At 35.3% G+C, this 24,695-nt stretch overlaps 1 protein-coding gene across 1 annotated transcript in view; it reads right to left on the reverse strand.

Moving 5' to 3' along the window:
* Positions 1–1,617: 1,617 nt before the first annotated feature.
* Positions 1,618–24,695, reverse strand: part of LOC125054374 (huntingtin) — a 39,660-nt gene continuing 16,582 nt past the window's right edge. The window contains exons 21-42 of the mRNA XM_047656225.1: positions 24,552–24,645; positions 24,107–24,218; positions 23,652–23,743; positions 23,143–23,388; positions 21,633–22,014; positions 20,997–21,174; positions 20,389–20,536; positions 19,121–19,303; positions 18,510–18,628; positions 18,166–18,297; positions 17,278–17,430; positions 15,472–16,827; positions 14,391–14,582; positions 13,642–13,790; positions 12,240–12,367; positions 11,700–12,039; positions 10,550–10,719; positions 9,393–9,528; positions 8,744–9,060; positions 8,107–8,342; positions 2,442–2,641; positions 1,618–1,908 (exon numbers count right to left, since the gene is read on the reverse strand). Of these exons, the coding sequence (XP_047512181.1) occupies positions 2,470–2,641; positions 8,107–8,342; positions 8,744–9,060; positions 9,393–9,528; positions 10,550–10,719; positions 11,700–12,039; positions 12,240–12,367; positions 13,642–13,790; positions 14,391–14,582; positions 15,472–16,827; positions 17,278–17,430; positions 18,166–18,297; positions 18,510–18,628; positions 19,121–19,303; positions 20,389–20,536; positions 20,997–21,174; positions 21,633–22,014; positions 23,143–23,388; positions 23,652–23,743; positions 24,107–24,218; positions 24,552–24,645 (5,035 nt within the window). The 3' untranslated portion in view covers positions 1,618–1,908; positions 2,442–2,469. The remainder of the gene's footprint in view (positions 1,909–2,441; positions 2,642–8,106; positions 8,343–8,743; positions 9,061–9,392; positions 9,529–10,549; positions 10,720–11,699; positions 12,040–12,239; positions 12,368–13,641; positions 13,791–14,390; positions 14,583–15,471; positions 16,828–17,277; positions 17,431–18,165; positions 18,298–18,509; positions 18,629–19,120; positions 19,304–20,388; positions 20,537–20,996; positions 21,175–21,632; positions 22,015–23,142; positions 23,389–23,651; positions 23,744–24,106; positions 24,219–24,551; positions 24,646–24,695) is intronic.

The following is a 24,695-nucleotide window of genomic DNA, read 5'->3' on the forward strand; positions in this document are numbered from 1 at the left end:
CGTTTATAAATCGATGAACGCCGGCTTCACGCACGAAAAAACATGACTCACTCACGTTCCGCCTGAGCCGAGCGTTGCAAGCAAGCGCGCGGAACAAGCGATAGAGATAGAGTGGAATTCAATTCTTTATGCTATATTGCAACAAAAAAGGTAAATAATTCTTGCATTTTAAGAATTTGATTAGCGATATAATCTCATATATTTGTTTTTTATTTTAAAAAAAATTGTAATAATGTGTGTAGAAAATTTGAATGATGTATTATGTTATGTATTATACAAAATAATGATAATTAATACATTACAAGCGGACCTCTAGTTAGCGTAGTTGTAACTTGTAACATTCGGACCATAAATGGAAATATTATTCAAATATATTTTAAAATAAAATATGGTCCATCATCAATCATGAGGTTCAAAAGGGTGTTTAAATTAAATTTAAAAAAAAAAATACTTTTACTACTACATAATTGGATATAAATTAAAAATCTTAATAATGTAATGTTATAATCGTTAATATAATAATAAGTTAACTTAACACAATTAGCTTAATAACTAAGTTAAAATTAAGGAATGTCAGGGTAAAGGAAATTGAAGAACAAAATCTAAATTTTGCAGTTTCCCATACGGTATCAATCTCGATCGTTATCTAACGGTTTGCGCATCATGCTATGTGCTTGGTAAAAAATGATCAAACATTCCAAGTCATAAGTCCCGGCACGTAGTATTTGAAGCCGAAATCAGGATGTACCTTAAGTAGGAAAGAAACTAAATAACGACTTCTGCGCATTTTACTACGACATCAACTCGGCTAAATTGTTTTCCAGGATACGCCCATACCAAAACATTTAATGAACGTTAATAAAAACGGTCAAGTGATGTAAATTTTTAAAATACAAGATAACCTAAGTAAAGACTTACATTTTAGGATATTATCCCTAGACCAATAATATTTTCTGTAATATTCACTCATTTGCGTGACATTTAACATTTAACATTAATTTTACATAATTTTTTAAGAAACCACCTCAAAGCGCTAAATATTTCTGTCCCTTTTGATCACATAGTAAGGGTAAGAAACAGAAATATTTTGGCAGATCATTTGCACGTCCTGCTGTGTGTATTACTCTAATAATTTAAGAATCTAATTTTATCTATACCTAACATAGATAATATATAAATGTAACATAGATAAAACTGTCAAGTCTATACCAATTGTTTCTATATGGTGACATAAGCTAAATTTAGTTCTTCATGAACACATGAGTTAATTGTGAATACAATTTTTAATAGTAGGGCACAGACAACATTTCTTGTCTATTAATAGTGACACATGTCAAGTGTCAACGAATGACGTTCTTATATTGCCATTTTTAATGGCTCTGGCACGATTTGTGCATTAGCCAGCGTCAAGTATAGGATTTTTTATAATTCGTGCTTGTCTTTAGAAATTCGACCGTGTCCTCCATGTACGGTTTAGGCACTCCCAAAGGCCGAGGACAAATTTAAATTAAATTAAAACTTGCCCTCGAACCGGGAATCGAACCCGGTACCCCTCACCTAGCTGCCACTTAATAAGACCGCTAGGCTATGAAGCCATAATAAGCCATAATATTGCCAATTAATTTTTAAAATATTAACCACGTAACATTATGAATAAAATTTCGAATATTATTATATTAGGCTACAAAGCCAATACTAATATTTCGTAAAACACAAGTTTTAGATGTGATACCTTTATATAATTTTTTTACCTCTTTTGTTAGCATAAGAGTGTCTTATATAATTTTCTCTACCTCATACTATTCTTACAAGCCAAGCAAGTCTATTACATATTGTCTTCAGTAACTCTCGCCGTCTAAACGTTGTTCTTAAAACTGATTAAACGCATTTGCTCTTTTGTAGTGGTCTCTGAAAATATAATTTAATATTATAGAACAGAAATTATGTATTTTATTTTATTATGTATAGTATATAAGTAAAATTATTAGAAAAAAATTTAGCATATTATCTATGGCATGGTATCTACGCATTTCTGCATCTCAATTTTTTTTATTTTCTAGTGTTTTAACACGAAACATTTGTTTAACCGGGAATTGAACTCTGGAATAAGCCACTGTTTACGTAGAACCAATATAGCCTTAAATGGTCCTTTTATAATTGGGTTTATTACAGCTTTCAAAGACATTTAAAGTTTATTAAAAGATTTTAGTAAGTAGTAGTAGTAAGATTTAAAGTAAACGTTTAAGTATGCATTAATTTTAAATTTGTGTTCATCACAATGCCCTTATTCATAAAATAAATCAGCCAAATTGCACTCTTTTTACAACAATACTCATCTGTCTCTTTTCTCAAAGAAGAGTTCTAAAAAAATATTAAAGTAATTAAAAAATGCAATAAAACCTATAATTTTAGTATGAACATGGAGTAAATATCATAGTTACCTTATCTATTATCTTATTTAACTTGCCACTAGCTAGTTACATCTAGCAAGCATTGTCTTAAATCAATCAAATACTCGTTATCTTCACACAACTCTCGCAATCTGAGCAACTGTTGGTCTGTAAACTGTGAGTGAAGAGCCACGAGACAAAGCAACCGACGCTCGGAGTATGACATAGTGTTTGTGCTCCTGAATAAGTCGCTGAAATATTATTATGAAGTCAAAATATTATTATATGTCAAAATAGGCTGCGGTATCACTTAACATCAGGTGAGCCTCTTGCCCGTTTGCCCTCTGTTACAAAAAAAAAGGGTACGTGTACTTATGTACGCGCGTAAGAAGTTATACTTCTTTGGCATTATTAAGAATAGTCTTTCATTGCATACAAATAATTAAATACAATTAAAAAATCAAAGACTGGAAAAGGAGTCATTATAGTCAATAAAGTTCAGTTTACATTTGAAAAATTAAATAAATAAATATTTATTATTATTCTCTTACATTAAGTGTAACATAAATTCTATAATTATCCGAATGTTGTTTTAAAATTATGTCCAATGCCGTAGCATCTTCCGTGGGCAACTTTATTCTGTTAATTTTGTGTCACTTTCCGCGCGCATCGTAAAATTTCACTCTCATCAATTTTTCATAACGCTCCTAAAGAAGTATAACTTCAAAAATCCATTATAAAATGCTTGTAAAGTCTTCCGTCTAAAACTGTCTTCAAGTTTAATTTCTCCGGAGACTGTTTTTGATCGAAAAATAATAAATTTAAGAATTATAATTAACACAGGTTAGGTTAGGACAGAGATATAAAACGATTTAATTTCGTACAATCCATTTTGTAAATAAGTAGTACTAATAAAAATTAACATATTGATGTGCCTCCGGAAAACATACAGCATTGTATAATGAAGAAGCAATGTATACTTAGCCATGAAGTGCGATACATACCGAGTGAAATAGTTCCGCTTAGATAGAATAGATGGCGCTGTAATCGCCTCAACTTCATACTTATCTTAACCAGCTAGGACGGTGTCATTTCCACAGTCATAGCGTTGTGTACTTTCGCCGCGTGCGGTCGAAACCGAAACAACTCAATAACGACTTAAAACCTTATAGTCTTTCTTAGTGTTAATTATTAGCAAAACGCATTATTATACATCACAATTGCGTAATGGACTCACGATGCCGATAAGGCCGCCGCCGGGGCCGATCAGGCAGGTAGTCTAAAAAAGTGTCGAGCAAGGTCGCGAACAAGACAAAGAGGACTCCACGTGCACCAGCAGCGCGTCTGATAGCGACTCGGAGCGCGAGGGACCGCCACGAAAGAAAAGGATACGAGTAGCACAGGTAACGGTCGATCCCATGATCGACGCGTTATATAATCAGGTGAGTTTCCTCACAAATTTTATAATGCATCAACGATATTATGTACCAAATGTCAACGCCAGTGCGTCCAATGACGAGGGTACCCACTGACCGACCAACTACTATAGCCATTTTTTTTTAATCCGTCGACCCGAAAATCGAAATCTCTGGGCTTGGTCACAAATATTGATCACAAATATTGATGATAAAAAGAGTATTAAGAAAGCCGATAAAAAAGAAAAAAATTACAAAATAAATATATAAAAATATAATAATATAAAAATATAATAATATAAAAATATAATAATATATTAAGCTTTTAAAACTCCTATGTCAAAGGGAATTACTACAATCTGGATTACAAAAAATCATAAACTGGACTCGTAATAACCCAACGGAATTAAAACCCGCGATTAAATCTTTTCACAAAAATATCCTATATTGTTGGTAATGAATCACCTTCTTACAAATTGCATGAACAAACCCTGCAAATTGTATGCGGAAAACGAGCGGAATGTATAGAAACTAGGCGTAAAAGATTAATAAGTAAGATTTCGGACAAAAGTATTCAAACTGCGCTTAGTAATATACCTCCTAGCGAGGAATTTTTATTTGACAAAAGTAAGCTCGCGTCCCTAATACAATCCCTCGGTGGGCCGCAATTCTGGTTATCTCCGCCGCAACCTTCAAGAGTAAGAGCTTTTTAAACCTAGATACAAAGAATCGTAAGCATCTACATCCAAATACAGACACCAGGCACAAAATGGAAAAAATAATTTTCGTAATACCCACCTAAAACAAGAAACGATGCGAACGTTTAACAGGAAAATCGATAGTCATAAACTTTAAAACTACCCGTTATCTAACAATGACGGAAAAAAATTACTATCCAACATAATTCAAGGATTCCGCATACCTCTGTACAAGAAACCGCTTTGTTAATGCCAATAAATCGAATAGTAAGTCAATACGCAACCGGACCGTCACCTACAACATCGCAGATAATCATAGAACTCCTGAATCAAGCAAGGTATCCTACAAACAGTTCTCAAAAAAACCCCCAGTTTTATATCCAAAATGGTTCTTCGCAGGAAAAGCAACGGCACGATGCGTTCTGTTGTAGATTTGCGAGAACTAAACCGATTCGTAAAGACAAAACATTTTCGGTTGATCACCCACGGCTTAGTCCCAGACTTTCTTCAACTAGGGGACTGGATGATAAATAGATTTATCACAAGCCTATTTCCATCTACCGGCAGCGAGATCACACCGACCTTTCTTAAGGCTCAGCTAAAAAGGGCAGTTATACGAAAACATGACTTGCCTTCCTTTTGGGCTAGCGTCAGTACCACACCTTTTCTCTGCAGTATCATGTTGGGTCGCGGAGACCTTACGTGCGAAGGGATGTCGAGTGCTAGTCTTCCTAGACGACTACCTTCTGGTCAACCAAGACCACTCCAAGTTAAATTCTCAGGCCGCGGAGGCCGTGAGACACTTGGAACACCCGCCAAGTTAGATTCTCAGGCCGCGGAGGCCGTGAGACACTTGGAACACCTAGGTTGGAAAATCAATTACCAAAAAATCCGTATTGGTACCAACCCAAAATTTAGAATACCTTGGAATTCGCTGGAATACTATGGTCAATGTGATGTCGCTACCCCAGGTAAAAATACAGCGCAAAAACCATAGTTATGCGTTGTATTCGCGAGTTACAATGCTTTGCTAGGGCAAGTAAACTTCGCAAACTTTCAAACTAAACTCGTGCCCCGCGGGAGGCTTCACTGTCGCCAGGTACAGATTTTTCTGCGACAATTCAACAAGATCCGACCCCGTCGAGGTCAACTGCTGCCTCAGATTGTAGGGCAGGAAATGATGTGGTGGCTCGGAGCTACTCATCAGACGACGCCTATACACAAAGAACCTGCAACCCACTTCCTAGCGACGGACGCCTCGGATTGGGGTGGGGGGGGGGGGGGGCCCGCAATAAAAATAAATGTAAAAATATTACAAAACACACACGTGTTAATACAATCTGACAAATGAAACTCCGATTGCATACATTCAAACAGAAGGAGGAACGAAATCGATAGGGTTACTTACACTAACCTTCAAACTATTGCACCTGACGGACAAATTCAACATAACTCTGTCGGTACATTACCTACCAGGGTGATCATAGCAGACAGATTATAAAGGGAAAAAAGGCTGCGTAGTGGCACCTTCCTCCTCTAGCATGGGTGTTTCCCCCTCCAAGTCTGTTACCCTGAGTTTTAGCACACCTAAACCGGGCGACGGGAACCTATCTGATAGTTGCTTCAGATTGGCCGCAAGGTTTCTGGCTGCAGGACCTGAAATCCAGGTCTCTAGATCACCCCCACGAAATTCAATACCTATCGCAGACACTCCTAGATACGACAATTGCACTGTCTCCTCCACAAATACAAGCATTGACCCTAAAAGTTTGGGAAATTGGGGGTGGGGTGCCCAAATAAAAGACTGGTCCACACTGGAAAAAGATTTACTTTTGAAGAGTTGGTCACTCCACCTGTCCACTTATTTACCCGCAATCAAAAGAGGGCTGTCATGGTGTGACAACTCTCAAGTGAACCCAAAATCCCCTCAAACAGCCGATATTGCAAAAAATTTAATATCACTTTTTCTAAAAGAAAATTTATTTATTTATTTATTTAATTATAAGTAATCTTACAGCTAACATACATGATATTACAAAACAAACACTTAGACAGTACAGAAAGCCAAAACAGGAATTTATCCTATCAACCATCCTTGTTCGCAAATCGGCAATTTTAACTTTTTGCGGTCCCCATGTAGAACAACAAACACTTTCAAATTTTATTATTAAACACAACCTCAGAGTATTAGGAGTAGCTAAACCAAAAGTCGTGAAATCATCCGTCACGTGGGACCCGCGAATAGTACTAGACTGGCTTTCTTCCAACCCTCCTAGGGACACTTTATTCGATACGGCTCGCAGAACAGCCACAGTATTGCATTTAGCATTGGGCCGCAGGGTTCACTTTATTAGAAATTACTGACGAGCAATTCGTGGATGATGGTGGTAATATTTATTTAACACCGGTATTCGAATCTAAGACAGACACTCAAGACGCCAGTCAACATGGAAACTTTCTAAACACCACGATAAAACATAGGCCCTATCACTTTAGTGAGACTTCAGTTAGTCCTGACGACTCATTGGTCTAGTGGTTAGTACCCCTGACTGCGAATCCATGGGTCCCAGGTTCGATTCCCGGCTGGGACGAACATTGATGTGATGAGCATTTGGTGTTGTGCTTGGGTCTTAGGTGTTTAAATATGTAATTATATGTCTATCTTTCTATAATATGTATGTATATCCGTTGCCTAGTACCCATAACACAAGCTTCACCAGCTTAGCATGGGACTAGGTCAATTGGTGTGAACTGTCTTTAAAAAAAAAAAAACAGGTACAACAAGATCTCAAGTAAAAAATCTAAACAATATTTTTTTATCCCTAAAAAGCAAAATAATTAGGTCGAAAATCAACCAATAGATGAAATTTTTTATTACACGGGGTAATTGGAAATCTTCAAATACATAGATTCTTTAATCATTACTGCCGCGAGATAGACTCTCGTAGAGAAAACTCATCACTCTTTCTTTAATACATTTGCACCATCGTAATTATAGAAATACCTTGTTGTTATGATAGGAAGTTTATATTATTATGTTAATTGTACATCTAAATCAGAGGAGTATATAGTTACTAGTAACTGTAGTTATATTTATACCGTAACTAAGAATAATAATTGCTGCAAGTAAATAAAATAGTTATATAAACAATAACGGCTTTAGCTAAAGCCCGGACCTTAATTCTTCATAGTCATCATAGCGTTGTGTTTTATATTGTACTATATACATCCACCAGCAGATAACAAACACGTCTTCATTATACAATGCTGTATGTTTTCCGGAGGCACATCAATATGACGGTTTTACATAACAATAAAACCGATATTATGTGCCGAGAAGGAAAACATACAGCATTGTAGGAAGCTCTTCCTGGTGAAGACTCTATGACTGTGGAAATGACACCGTCCTAGCTGGTTAAGATAAGTATGAAGTTGAGGCGATTACAGCGCCATCTATTCTATCTAAGCGGAACTATTTCACTCGGTATGTATCGCACTTCATGGCTAAGTATACATTGCTTCTTCATTATACAATGCTGTATGTTTTCCTTCTCGGCACATAATATCGGTTTTATTGTTATGTAAAACCGTCATATTAAATACCTGAATATCCCAAAATCTTGATTCACTTGTGAATAGAACCCGCTATGAAACACGTGTAGTGCCAAAGACTGCGTATGCCTCAAAAGTGGGCAGGGCGAAGCGGCGACTAACAGTGGCAATAGCACATGTGGGAGGAGCTTAGGAGAGACCCTCCCACCGACCAATTGGCCTAAAGCCTCAAATAACCAACCGCTGAGAACTGGTAATTGAGATTGAGAAACTGATGTTTGGAATACCTGAAAGGTGATGAAGAACAAACTTAATTTTTATTTTACACAAGGGTACTTAACCAAGTACTTGGTTAAGTACGAAACCGTAACACGGTTTCGTACTAATCTTATTAATCTCAATATATTATTACATATTAATAAGAATAAACAAAATGAGAGAGAGAGACAGAGAAACATACATATTCTAGTCATCAAATCAAGAACATCCCTGTGTGACCAGATACTCTTCCTATTTTATTCCTAAGAATGTATTGATTGGTTTGATTATATTTATATAAACATTTAAAATTTTATAGGTACTATAAAATAAACTCTAAAAATTAAGCATTTTACATTATTTTCTAACATCAGCTGTTGAAGAACTAACCAAAAAAAATTATATAAATAATGCAGCGCAATTTTCTAACCTCAAAAACAACCTCGCAGTTAGCGATAGCTGCGCGCACGCAGACGTCCCGATCACTCAAAGGGTCAGGCACAATTGCCTCAGCCATTTTGCATGTATCTAAAAGCTCTATTAAGACTCGGCTTAGTGTCGCAGCAGGTGGTAGAGTTTCTCTTAATAAATGCCGCAATGCATTGCCACATATACTTTGTACGTCGGGACGTGAAACGTGACGTAAAGATGCGTATAAGCGCGTTATACGTTCCATTGCGCTCATGAGTACGTCGGGATCCATGTCTGATACTTCGCGACGGCCTGACGATAAGAGTTTGCTATCCGCTGTAAAATAAACATATTAAGGAGTACTTTCTTATATATTAGATGTGCGAGATTCAGAAATTGCATGTAAGAAAACTAATCAACTTATGCCATACTATGAAACGACGGTACTATCAATAGAGGAGGAAGCAAATTAAGCTTCGATTTTAAACGAGGTTTAATTTTTTATCATGTAAGAGAAATATTCAATATGTTATTATATCTTAACGTAAATTTTCTCAATTAGTTCTATAACTAAATGTTTTGTCATTATCACTCTAGTGAGAATTTGTAGATTAAGTTCCCACTATTAGGAGGCGTATATACGTATAATATGAAATTTGTGAACTCACCAGAAAACAGATGAACAAGGAGTATTTGAACTGCGTGTTCTTCAGAGTACTTGTTCATGTTTTCTAAAAGTTTTTCTACAAGATTTTTCTTGATATCCTTTGGCAGCACTTGCCTTCGTAACACAGATATGATACCCTGGAATATTATTACCTACTGTTACTATCAATACTAAAAAAGTATTAGAGTATTTATTGGCGTTTGTTGTGTAACCCAATTTACTTTGAATCTAATGTGATGAGATTTTACCATTTACCTTTAAAGGTGGATCCCGAAATTCAAATAGGCTAAGAGCTGACACATTGCCACTAATTTTCTAGTCATCTTTGAAAAATCGTTTTGCATATATTAAATTATGTTAAGCGTTATATATTGCTGGAGCACCGATGAACTAAGGCTTCACAATCACGTGAATGTCGAGAACTTCTTTACACCGCGAGCCAAGTTTTTTTTTGAGTTTGTGAACTAGTGCACGTTAGGGTTAAGTGCTAAACAGTGTTAAATAGAAAAAATAACAATTGACATTCAACACCCTTTGTCTTCAGTCACCGTGACCTCGCACGCTGTAAAGCACGCGAAACGTCGGAAAAATTTAAAATTATGTTAAATAATTGTAAATACTAGTTAATACATTACTTCAATCCGGTAAAAAACTGTTATCTTTAAATGTGTAAAAGTTATGTCAATATAAGACAATACTATAGAAAAACGAACACAAAAACTGAGGGGAGATACTCTGTCCTTAATACAGACTGTATGTAGTGTCCTTGGACATTTTCTCATGTTAATATACTTATTAGTAAATAAGTTATTAATCTAAAGAAAAAACTTTTTAACCGGATTAAAGTTATGTATTTTTATAAATTTACAACTATTTAACATAATTTTAAATTTATCCGACGTTTCGCGTGCTTTACAGCGTGCGAGGTCACGGTGACTGAAGACAAAAGGTGTTGGATGTCAAAAAGTATCACAGCTGTAGAGAGCTGTACTTTAAATGTGTAAAGGTTATGTCAATCAAAGACAATACTAAGTTATTATTCTTTCGGAACACAAGCTACAAGACATATCAACACCAGTATTTGAGTAAATGGCGTATCTTTAAAACTGTCATCTAAAATATTTCAAACCCCATTTGACATTAGTAGTTGCGACTTACCCTTGCAACGAGTTCCGCACAATAGTGGTGGGGGTTCGCAGCCAAGAAATTAGCGGCTAAAAGGGATTGGTCAGGCGCCAGGGAGAATAACACCGCCCAATATAGACTCTGCTCGTATACGGATATCCGGGACGGGTCAGCCAATTGACGTGCTACAACTTGTCGTAAATCTACAAAATAACAATTGTAATAAAAAAAAATCATGTGTCCAATTCACACGTGGTAGAAGTGAAACCTTCAAAAACAAAGTTAATTAAAATATGTAAATTAGACTTTTTCTCTATCTAAATGTCTAAATCTTTCTTTAAAAAAATATATATTTTAATGTTAAATTTTTATTTATAACTTTAATATCAATCTTTAATTTGGTAAAAACTAAAATAATAAAAGTTTGAAATAAATTCACAAGATCCAACATGGGAGAAAATGAGATAGAAAGCATTATACAGTGTATAAACTTTTAATTAAGTGTAATACGAAGTTTTCACTTCAAAAAGTTTCTATAACTAATGATTTGTAAATAAAATTGATAAATAATCTAATTTTATAATTAAACTACTTACTTGACTTACTTATTTAGACTTCATCAAATCTGTTTTTTTATTTCAGAAAATGTTCAAATACACACTAATTTAAAGTTTATACACTGTATAATGCCTCCTATCTCACTCTCTCTCACGCCAAATCCTATTATATTTATGTGTCTGTCTCTTTTTACTGTCGCTTTTTCCGTTGTATCCGGTTTGAAATCACAACGATTCTAAAGAAGTTTCACTTCAATAATACTTATTTACTACTACTTAAAGCCCAAATAAGTTGTATTTTGTTATTTTTTTAAGTACATATTATATAGGCAAAAAAATTAACAGCTATTTTATATTAGATATATGATTTGATTTGTTGTACGTTTTATTCAGTTTCAGTTTTGGTTTGTATATTGTTGTTTTAATTTAAATTTGCCTTTATTTAATAATAAATTGGTCTTTAACAACGAGAAATCAAAATTTGTAAAATGTTAATGTCCAATTTCTATACAATATAATTTATTTTCGAGTTAACTTTCACTTTTTTTAAAACATATTTTGCGCTTTTTATATTAGTAAAGTAATACATACATACAATAGTATATATGTATAAATGCTATTCTCACCTGGCAATGTATCACTAGCAGCCGCATAAGGCAATTGCAGCAACCATCCCCTTAACGCGGCTTGTCGCAGCGGCGCATAACTTGCTGATAGAGATTTCAACAACTTCTCATGTACTGCCGTTAATTCCTGTTTCGTGTCGTCTGGCGCTGCAGCATGCAGCACGGGGAGGCAATGGGCTAAAGCGTGTAAGGCCGCTGAAGCAGCGTGGGGCCATTGAGCGGCGTGTAAGGCACTTAGTTGAGTGCCAGCCCGTCGCCATATATTGGCCGAACTGAATACTGAGCTTGTATTCGTTATCGCTGAGAGTAGGGAAACACGGGCTGCAAGACCAGTTGGTGCCTTGAAGAAAAAAAAATTAAGTAAATAGAATATTAAAGATGATATAAGATTATAACAATAATACATTAAAAATTTGTTTGAATCTAGTTTCAAGTACAACAAAAATTAAAGGTGGGCGCTGGCAAAATGTTTATTAGAATAAATTAAGTGGATTATACAATACACATCATTAATAATTGTAAATGAGTTTTTTTATTTACTTGTGGTTCAAGCATATCAGTAGCGACATCCATCAATAATTGTACGCAACTGTTTACGTCTATCTCCGTACACTTGCGCTTGCGTTTCACTTCTCTACGTACACGGTAGTGTGCCTCGTCAACAAGATCTGAAAGAAATATTTAATCCAATTCGCAACTTCAAATATTTGAATAGGAAACTATAAAACAGTCCCAATGTACTGCGTCTCGCCAAGATGTGCTGTAAATGTGCTCGTGGTCATTAAAAAAACAGCGAGTCTGTTTTTACACGCTTTATATTAGCTTCACCTGTATGTATGTATGTATGTAACCGACTCTTTCGGACTCGATTTTGACCCACTTTTAACGGACAGATTTAATTCGAACTTTGCGCACCTGTCAAAGATCGATGACAATGCAATAATCCGAAAAAAAAAATGAAACAAATAAAAAAAATTTAACTTCAACATAAAAAATAAATAAATATAGTTTACCACGCTTTTAAAGCACATCAAACTAAAAAGTGAAAAATAATTCCTAATTTAGGCTGAAAATGGTAATGAGCAAAAAAATACTGGTATTATTGTGAAAAAGCGTGGGGCGCTCTGTGCCATCGAGCAACCCATTTTCAGCCTAAATTAGGAATTATTTTTCACTTTTTAGTTTGATGTGCTTTAAAAGCGTGTTTTTTAGTTTGTTTAAACTATATTTATTTTTGTACAACAATTACAGATAGTGGTATTCACGAAGACGCGCCCTACTATACCTTCAAACCGTTTATAGTATATGTGTGCAAGCTTCCGTCAATGTATCGGTACACACGCACACTACAATGAATAGCTGACGGTTCGCAACAGACGCTCGGAGCAAACTCCCCGCACCCCGCGATCCCCTCAACCAAAAATTATTTGGGCGCGTCTTCTTGCACTACCTATATATGGAATACGTGAACAGCGCTTTGAACTAAACGTAACAAGGAGGTGACAAAAGAAATCTTGGCCCATGTACTTTTAGTAAGAAGATTTATATCTTGCCGAAAACTAAAGAAATTATTTATTTATTTATTTATTAACACTTCGTTGCATATACATTAATATAGTACAATTGACATAATTAAATAAAAAGGAGAGCAACTGGCGGCCTTATCGCTTTCGAGCGATCTCTTCCAGGCAACCACTGTGAGAAAAAAAAGTATTAAATTACATAAGAAAGGCAAGAAGTGCAAAAATACATGTATTACATTTAGTTGTTTAGAAAAAGAAACTTATCAGGAACAAAAAACAAACTAAACTAATAAAGTATACATGAAAAAAAACATAATAATAATAATAATAAAAAGTGCACATGACTCATTTTTAATTTCCTAAATTAAGATCAAATTAATTCGAAATCTCAAAATAATTCCATATATGAAACAACTTACCCGAAGCCAGTTTAAGGTACTCAGTACTAAACTGTGCGTACTGATACCCGGCAATGTTGTCTTCTTGTAGTGGGACGCGTTCCAAATTTATGTCCTCAAATATTCTGTACGCAGATGTCCCGACAAGGATGTTTCGCAATCTTTGCATACTACGAAATAAAATTAATAATTGTGTGGATTGGGAGATGGTTTTCTAATTCTGTTTTCTTTTAATTTGGTCAAGAAAAGGAACAACAAAATCACCATACTACGAAATCTTACATTAAAGGAAGACTGTATTACTTAAATGTATTATTAAATACATCATACACGAAGACGCCATTAAGACGCACGTCAATTTAGATTATATACTTAAAGATATTTTGCTTATAGTGGTCACGTATCTATATTCATATACATCAGTGGTGCTACAAACTTTTTAGGTCTGGGCCTCAGATTTCTTTATCTGTTTCATGATTATTTGTCAATCTAATAGACACTTTGGTGATCAGCCTCCTGTCTGACGACGCCGTCGACATTTTGGGGTTGGTTTGGTCATTTTTGGTTTGGCAAGCCAGTTTCCTCACGATGTTTTCCTTCAACGTTCGAGCGAATGTTTAATGCGCACATAGACACAATGTTCTAGAAGCAGAGTCCGGGATCGAACCTACGATCAGAGATGAGAGTCACACGCTGAAGCCACTAGGCCAACACTGCTGTATAGTTATATATTCAATTCATGCACATACATTTTCTATGTAATATCTTACCCATCGTTCCACGGTAAATAGACCCTTGGAACATGTAGTATACCCTTGCCTCGTACGTAGGGTGCGGCTGTCACCAACAACTGACTAATGCCACGTACCGCCCAATGAGGTCCGTTGCCTTGCAACGCCCCCACTAAACCCACCCAAATCTCTTCAAATTGTTTCTTTGAGGACCAACCTATTAAGTTTACCCTAGAAAACAGTATAAATTATTTTTATATTTTTGAAGTGAAACATCTTTATCGACGTATGGGAGAAATTTTGTAGCAATGTAAAAAATCGTCACGTTTTTCGATTATGCGCCATGTTGCTTTTTTTAATACCAACTACAAATTGCTTGATCGATCGCAGGTTGAATCCGATATTTTATTGAAAGTTTTGAAATGGCCATAAAATTTCAAAACTTTCAATAAAATGTCGGCGACAAATCTCGCGAGAAAACCTTGAAATTAGTAGATTAGATTACTTCAAGTAAATGCAATTAATGAAATTCTGTAGTAATAAAGTTTCACTTTTTACGTGTGTACACTAGTACCTACACGCACCATTTTTTTTATTTACAACATCGAAGTTCGGATAAGTGTTTCATGGCTGAAAAATGCTGCTATATTTGGTCAAGGTCCTTACTGAACTCACAAACCGGTGGCAAGAGAAAACCTGGTAGACCGAGGCTGCGTTTGAGGGATGGAGTTGTCAAGGACCTCGAAACAAGGGTAGCACCAGATAGATTGCGATGGCGAAGTGTAATTAAAGAGGCTTAGGCCCACAAGGGGCTTCATAACTATTGATGATGATGATGTAACGACTGTATGACGACTCATTGGTCTAGCGGTTAGTACCCCTGACTGCGAATCCATGGGTCCCGGGTTCGATCACCGGCTGAGACGAACATCGATGTGATGAGCATTTGGTGTTGTGCTTAGGTCTTGGGTGTTTAAATATGTATTTATATGTCTATCTATCTATAGCATGTATGTATATCCGTTGCCTAGTACCCATAACCCAAGCTTCACCAACTTAGGATGGGACTCGGTCAATTGGTGTGAATTGTCTTTAAAAAAAAGTAAGGAGAGACTCGTACCTGAACAAGAAAGGTTGCAACACATCCATATCCTGAAGCGCACGTAAGGGCAATTCAAGCGGTCCTCGCGTCTTCACTTCTCCGCTCGCCCACGCTATAGGCGGTATTAAAGACATAGTACTCACAGCTTCAAATCGTGCCAACCTTACAATCAAACTCTCTATCACCTTCTCGTATTTCCCCAATTTTTCCATTTTCACATAGAAATTATCCTCCCAATATTCAATTAATGTAATCAATTTGTTCCCAGTTATCATTATATCCGCTTTGGGACCGTCTTCCCCGCGTATATGGGACTTTGAGATCAGCGGCTTTCGGTCCTTAACTAAATACTTCACAACCGCATATAAACAGCATATAGCTGATTGTACCCTGTTTATGTTACTGTCAATGTTCAGTTCGCACCAAATCTCCTCAAAGCTTAAAGCTTTCGCAACATTCTCTATGGTCAGCCTTAAAACGTTGTCTACGCAAATGTTGTCTGTGGGTAAATTCGCCCGAAACGACACTTCTGCGTTCACTGGTGCTTCCACTACTTTTTTGTTGCTTATCAAAAATGACAAATACTGAAGAGATACTACGCTAAAAATAGCCAAATTTCGAGCTAAGGAACTGGGTAATAGATTCTCTATACATTTTTCGAGCAGATCGCAGTCCGTTTCGTCTATTACTGCGATGATTTTGTCTAACGACTTCAGGTAACCAGTAAGAATTGTCTGTATAGTCATAAACTCTTGGTAAAACAATTTGTCTTGGAACACTTGATGACAACGCCGAGTGTACCTATCTATAGTCTGTTCTTTGTTGAGGCTGAAATTCTCGGATTGGCTCAGCGGTCGGTTCTGTTTTGGGAAGAGTCTTAAAATTTCTGCCAACGATTTGTCCAATGTAGATACACTGGCTATGTACAATTTCGGCAACTCTGGGACTGATATTTCGCATTCCTCTTCTGTGATTGTCAAACTACCGAAGCTTTCATTGTCAATTGAAGTCATGGGAATAAAGAATTGGGATTTCGATTCTTTGTTATCGCTCTTTTTGAATACGTGTATGTTGACGACATTTAACTTATTACTATCAACGGACGCGGTCATTTCTTCTTTACTTCTTGCCATCTCTCTTTGCTGCCTAACCGCTTCTTGTTCCGTCTCTTTCAATTCGTTTACTGATAATGAGCTCAGAAATTCCCTAATGTAGGTATTACAGGAGACTTTGAAACATACACTAATTATTTTTCTGTCAAACTCTGGACAGGACATAATAGTTGTAAGATCTTCCAGAGGTAGTTTTGAAAGTAAGTTCGCTAAATCATTGTATCGAGACACCTTTGGTAGATAATTATCACGCTGACAGCACCTAAAATATAACTTAAATCGTTATATCTGGACAAGATTTTTTTGAAGTTATACTTCTTTAGGCGCGTTATGAAAAATTGATGAGAGTGAAATTTTACGATGCGCGCGCACCGTGACACAAAATTAACAGAATGAAGTTGTCCACGGAAGATGCTACGGCATTGGATTAATTTAAAAACAACATTCGAATAATAAAAGAATTTATGTTACACTTAATGTAAGAGAATAATAATAAATATTTATTTATTTAATTTTTCAAATGTAAACAGTCAATAAAGTTCTTATTGACTATAATGACTCCTTTTCCAGTCTTCATTTAATTTTAATTAATTATTTGCATGCAATAAAAATCTATTTTTAATAATGCCAAAGAAGTATAACTTCTTACGCGCGTACATAAGTACACGCACCCTTTTTTTTACTTTAATGAGATGAAATTAATTATAGTTACCCAGTCTTAGCCTGTAACAACAGCCATTGGTGATCTATCGTCGTAGTACGAATCGTTTGAGGATTAACTATTCGCTCTTGAGCTAAATCCAGAGGTGACAAATCAAACACAGTTGATGCCAGCGCGTTTAGCTCTGAGACTAGACTTGCGTATCTGAAAAACATTTATAGTAAAATTACGATAATTTAATTTTTAAATAAGTGAAAACTATTTTCACTTGATACGTATTATTATAATATTACAAAATCAGAACTTAATGTTCTTAGTTGCTTTAATAATTAAAATTCTCGCGTCGCGGTGTTTGTGGTTAAACTCCTACGAAACGGCTCGACCGATTCTCATAAAATATTGTGTGCATATTGGGTATGTCTGAGAATCGGACAACATCTATTTTTCATCCCCCTAAATGTTAAGGATAAATATATTTTTTTTATTTTTAGATATTTTTTTCTGTTTTTATGATACAGCATTAAAAAATACATACAACCCCTAACTGTCACCCCTCTACGATCAACCCCTATTTTTTTATTATAAATGATATACATGGCAAAACGACGTTTGCCCGGTCAGCTAGTATCCATATTTATATTATATATAGACAAAATGGTAAATTTTGCCAAAATAACTCGTATGTACTAGAATTAAATCTTGGTTGGTCATTGTACATATGAAACTCATTAACACATCTATGCCCGAAATATTAGCAGCTATTAATTTGCTATACAATTCAGTGAAAACAGAAATTTCTTGGAAAACCTAATTCTGCTATTAGATATGTGTGACTAAAATTGTCGAATTAATTTGGCTTAGATAGGGTCACACCACACACGCTATAACTTTTTTTTTCAGTAAACGGCAAAACTTTATTTCCGGTAGTAAAATTCGAACCTTTGATGTGCCCGGTCCCGCTGCAGAAGTTCCAAGGCCACTTGAACATCTTCCTTGCTGAGTTGCTTTTTCACGCCATCTTCACCCATATCTCGTAAATCTTTGCATCTCTCTATCGCTAGCTGCGAGAATCTAAAAATGCAGCGAAATTTTTATTAATTTAAATCAGGGTAATCCGAGGGTAGTCTTGACTTTTGTATATTTTGCCTTTACCGTCAATCTTTATATTTTCAGATATACTTCATATCTGGTTGATGTATTACATTAAGCAATTTAGACAAATTACACTACTGTAGATCTTCTGATAAGCTAAAATATGAAGCCGGTTAAAAAACTGTCATTACCTTGCACCAATGGAAGGCTCCAACTTGCCAATGATTCTACATATGAAGAAAACCAAAGGTCCTAACTGACTCTCATGACATGAGGATAGCACTTTATACGTATTCAAAGCAAATTCACCCTGAAATTAAAAGTGTATTTTAAGAAATCTAATTATAATAAAAGTGGTGAAATAAGTATGCATTCGGTCGTGTTGGTGAACCTTTCTCGACAAATGGACTATCCAGTATCCAACGACTTTTTTTTTAAAAAATACAATTCACTCCAATTGACCTAGTCCCATGCTAAGCTGGTGAAGCTTGTGTTATGGACAACGGATATACATACATATTATAGATAGATAGACATATAAATACATATTTAAACACCCAAGACCTAAGCACAACACCAAATGCTCATCACATCGATGTTCGTCTCAGCCGGGGATCGAACCCAGGACCCATGGATTCGCAGTCAGGGGTACTAACCACTAGACCAATGAGTCGTCAAATTTTCTCCATTTAAACCAGTAGTTACTACGCGCTATCAACCAATTAAACCAACTCTTTAGCAAACAAAATATTGAGATAAAAAATGTTTATGAGTATTAAGATTTGTTTGTGCAGTTAAATACCTGCAAGCAAGGCTGACACCTAGCAGCAATTGCATGAAGCAGCAAGGCACTGGTAGCGGAGCATCGTTGCAGGGCCGACAGCAACGCGGCCACAAGTGGTTCAGTACAGTGAGACACCAGGGTATGTGCACGACTTCCCACTAACCACGATAAGTGGACAACTTCGCCAAGACCGTTTTCCACCTATGGGAGAGCCTTAATTACAATACGTGGTTAAACTGGAAGAGAAATGAGAAAAAGCGGTTTCTAGCCACTCAGTTCATCATTTTGTTAGACTTTAGACTATTCGCCTCCTTAGGTACCTATCTGTGGATTACGCACACGTAGGAAGATGCAACGTTTTTTGCAGCATCAAATAATTAGACTGAAATTTTCGCAATTGAATTCAATGCGTTGACAAGTGTTACCTAATCCTATCGTGTGGTTTACAAACGCTATTGTCAAACGAATAGGGTTTGGAAACCACACAATGACTTTCGTTTTAACAACTAGTATAATTGTTAATACCGAAAGCCGGACAACAGAACTTCAGTTCCTACTGAACTTACAATCTGGTGACAAGACAAAACCAGAGGCTGCGTCGGTAGGATGGAGTTGTCAAAGACAAACAATAAGTTTTCAAAGTTGGACGCAAGTACGAGATAATTTGCGATGCCGAAATATACTGGGGCCCATATGGGGCTGTATATATATCTTGATTGACCTGTTTTCTAATGGGATATAGAAGGCTGATGTTAACACGGACAAACAATTTCTTTAAAAAGCATGCGCAACTTTATTATTTACATTAATAGTAGGTTTTTTTTTGTGTTCTTGTTCATCTGCAATCGGCTATCAGCCATAATCAGATATTTTCTGAGGTTAATAGTAGGTATATAATATTTTTACAATTGTGTGCAAAATCAAAAAAATCAAAATACGACTATTCAGTTTAGATGGCTCTTAGCTTATGCTTATGTATGTCAAAAACGTTTACAAAACTCGCGAAAGAGCAAGACTACGCCATCCCTTCACAAACTACCAGGAGGCCTTGTTCTGAGAAGAACGGGCAAGAAACTCAGCAAGTTTTATCCTCTAAAAAGCCATTTCCTCTGTGACGTTTAAAATACAACATTTCAGAAGAATTCAGAGTAATTGCTAAAATACGTATACCTTATTTCAGGCTTTCTTCAATTTCTTAAGGCTAAGTTCGATAGTCTATTTTGCAGTACACAAATACAGTAAAATTGTATAATATGAAAGCTTTATTTGGGTATTTTGATACTCACAAAATACTCGCAGTAAGCTAACGCTACAGCCAGTTGCGTAGCGTCAGCGTGAGGCGCATGCGCGTAATGAGCGGCGCGAGCACTTAACGGCAAACTACGGGAGAAACCGATAAGTTTCTGCCAGTATTTATGAGAGAGGAAATTTAACCTGCAAATATACAAATTCGTCAATCAGAATCTTCTTAGTATTGTGACTAGCTATGCAGCCGGTGTTCAGCCTGTCATTGTAAAAGATTTAAAAAACTATACGCACAATTAATACTCGGACGTTGACATAAAGTACGGTTTTATCACTCTATGAAAACCGTTACTAATTTTATAAAAAAAAAAACACATTTTTTATCGAAGAACGAAGCTTCTAGTACCTATTTGAAAGACGAAACGCTAAAGTCAACTTTTTTTAATATAACGGGGCAAACGAGCAGCAGGCTCACCTGAAGTGATACTGCCGCCCATGGACACTCAATGCCAGTGGGTTCGCGAGTGCGTTGCCGGCCTTTTAAGAATAAATACTGATATATACCGATAGTCTATATTTAAAGATATGACCTCGTTATTGCAACCATAGACATTTTGTTGGAGTATTACGTTACTAGGATTGTATGTACCTGATAAGTAAATGTGACCAGTGCATTGTCAGGGCAGTTCGGGCCCTTAACACTCGTCGATTGAGATCGTCAAGTGGAATATTCTCATCGGGACTATAGAGGCCAGTATTCAAGCCACTCTGTTCCTGGTGTAGAAGGTTTTGGGCACTCTTTGCTGTTAATGGGAATCCGCAACCATCTGCAAGTGTGTTTATGTGAAAGACAAAGCTTGTTGAAGCTAACAGAATCTGATACACCGACATATAAAGTAAAAAAAAAATACAATTTTGTAATTACGCAATAAAGTCCAAAAGTATAGCTTATTATACCTTGATAGGGAAATAATTTAGTAAATAGACACCTCATCATAATTTCCAAGCATAACTAAATAAACGCAAAAAAGTAGGCATGGCAGCATTGCGACATTATCTTTCACCACCCTTTACGCCGAAAACATTTATTTGATATAATTTTTCTTTAAACTTTCTTAACAACACAGATTTTATAAATCTAAGATATTAGGGTTTCCTGGAAGAGATCGCTTAGTAGTGACCATGCAGGCTAGTGACCATGTTTTTTGTGTTAAATAAATAATTAAGATCTACAATATTTTATAATAAGTAAACTTAAACCGCATTCAATGTATTTTATACTCACTGGTCAAATGCAGCATATGTTTAACTTGAACTACAAGTCCAACGCTCACAGAGTACAGCAATTCATCATGATCAGACAGCACTTCATAACCAGTTGTTACATCATCCAGCTCTATCATGGCATACGTTAACGTTTTGAAGAGAAATCGTACTAGGATCACATCGGGCGATAGATTCGCACACGTTTCGTTCACGTTTTGGACGTTTAAGGGGTCAATGTTGGGTTTTACGTTAAAGAATATTGACTGAGGTGCGATACAAGTCGCTTTTAGGTAATTTATTGATAGCAGGATCTCGCTTTCTGGAATAAGTACGAGTACTTTGCGAAGAAGTACCAATATGATAGATAGGTATCGTAACTTTAACTTCCGTGGTGTTGTTGCCTAAAAAGAATTTAATATTGAAATTTGTATGAACATTTTATTGTACCTGAATTCAACATTATAAACATGGAACTATTTGCCGTGTTCGACAAGAGTTGCTTATGCAAACTTTCTAGACTAAAGCTTAAGTTTTGAATCAGTATATAAATAAAAATTAATTACAAAATATGTTGCTAATGGCAAAACTCTAGGACGGCCGTTCTAGTTCCAGTTCCATTTTTTTATTTGTTCCTTGAACTCTGAAGGATTTTATGTAGATAAACATTTAAAAAATATAATATTAATATATATATAAAATATTTAGTACTTAGGTTTTTATTCCGGAAAAGCGAACATCTCTTTGTGGTAGCATAGCAAAATGTTCAATATGCTAGTATGAAGCTACCAAAATGGTAGTCTAAGTAAAAAAGTCATATTAAGTCGAAGCGAAGTTCACGGGGTAGTTAGTCTTATGACAGTCTCATTATTTATATAAAAACCTTTTTTTTAAACATATTTCTTATATACAAAAAGATTTTTGCCACCCCTCTGTTATTTTATACACTATAAGAATTAGGTTTAATATTAAACTGTTGAAAAGTCATACACATATAAAAATGGTTAAATATATTTTTTTGAAGTTATACTTCTTTAGGCGCGTTATGAAAAATTTATGAGAGTGAAATTTTACAATGCGCGCGCACCTGTGACACAAAATTGGGAGTGTGATTATAGCGTGCGCGAGCGAGATAGGAATAAGACAATCTACAAGTAAAAAGAAATAGAATATGCGTGAAGTTCGTATGCCAAGAATTTTGAATGACCATAATGACATTTGTCATTTACCTTTTAAACAAATAAAGGAGTTTTAATTATTTTTTCAAAGAAATTTAGCAATGCTTTTTCACAAAGACCTATGTTACTTAGTTAAAAGGTTATGAAACCTACCTAGTTCTTAAATTGAATTAATAATATAATAAAATAATAATTATTATTAATATACTTAATAATTGAATAATATACTAAATATTAAATATTGTATTTATTATTAATTATTTAATATTTTAAAAAAATAAAGAAAGCCAAAGAAGTAGGTATAACTTCTTACGCGCGTACATAAGTACACACACCATTTTTTTCTATTCATACCTGCTCTGGTGGAGCTTTAAACAAAATCTTAAGCAACATCTCAACTCTTGTCTGTTCAAGAAGCACATCATTTGATATAGTTTCAAGTAACGCCTCAAGCGATCGTAGCGCGTGCGCGTATTCGCATTCAGCGCTGCGTTCAGCGAGCACGTGCAATAATGTATCACTTGCGAGTTCACACCAACGGTACTGATTTTCTGGTTGCTCTTGGGACAGTGATATAACACACGATACTACTTCTAACACCTGTAACAAAAATTTTAATGATATATCACTCCTAAAAATAATGTAAAGAATTCTCAAAAAATGTTAATAGTGTCGTTACAACCCTCATAAACCCTCAGTTTCCTCATCATAAATTGATGTCTTTACAAGCAAGTATCAGTATTTTGCGCCTGATCTCAATTCAACCATCAATGTTGAAAACGGCACGTTAAAACAATGCAAGCACAGCTAAGTTTATACGGTTTAATAAGTGTCAAAGCAACAAGAGTTAGATTAATGTATACCTTAGGAAGATGCATCGTTTTCTGCAACATGTAAAACAGAACTTCTCTGGTTGCTTGAATCTCTTGCTGTTGGGCACGACCTAATCCAGTACCTTAAATAATATAGGCATTAGGCATCACACAAATAATCCCAATAATCCATAATATATACTACCGATCTATCCGATAGCATACTAAAGTAAAACACATTTGATACTTCATACATTAACTAGAACTAAACGATTTTTATGAGCAATTAAATACATAAAACTCAATTAAATATATATATATATATAGTTTAAAAATATAACACACGTTTCCCAGTGATATAGTTTATTTATTGTAAGTAAACAACTTTACATTATAAAAGCGTCCCGAATTAGATAGCTAATAAATAAAATCACATAATTTCTGTCGTTTCGTCAAAAAATATTATCATTGTTATTTTGTTATATTAAATACAAAAGCGCCCTTACCTATACCAGATCCTCCTATATTGCTGAAAACCTTAAGTGCTACGGGTTCTAAGCCCGCGATACATTCGTCTTGAGCACCCGACGCCATGAGACCATCACACAGTTGAATAAGCTTAAATACAAATAAGAAAAAATAACCACGTATTTAACAAGATCTACAAGAAATCAATTAAAGATTGTAAGAAATATTTGTAAGAAAAATTACTGCCTGCAATCATGTGATAGATAAAATATTCAAAATCAATATCTTTGTTTGTCTTTAATACTGTCAAACTAAACTATAATCGCTAGTTAAACAAAAGTGTTTTTACTTTATGTCACCGCAGTAAAATTATTCAAATTTGACTAGAATTGAGGAGCTTAAAGTCGATAGCAAATTTTTAAGAATATTTAAAAAAAAATTTTTTTGGAACATTAGTACTATAATTTAAGAGAAAATATATACCTTAGGAATTTCAATAATTTGCTTCGTGTGGTGCTTTGATGAGGATAATTGAACCAGGAACAACATAATACTTTTGACTAAATCACAGCAATTCCTGAAATATTTTTAAAGTTTATAAAAATACTATCCTCAACTGGTTATTAT

The sequence above is a fragment of the Pieris napi genome, chromosome 12, assembly GCF_905475465.1.
Source record: "Pieris napi chromosome 12, ilPieNapi1.2, whole genome shotgun sequence".
Lineage (NCBI taxonomy): Eukaryota > Metazoa > Arthropoda > Insecta > Lepidoptera > Pieridae > Pieris > Pieris napi.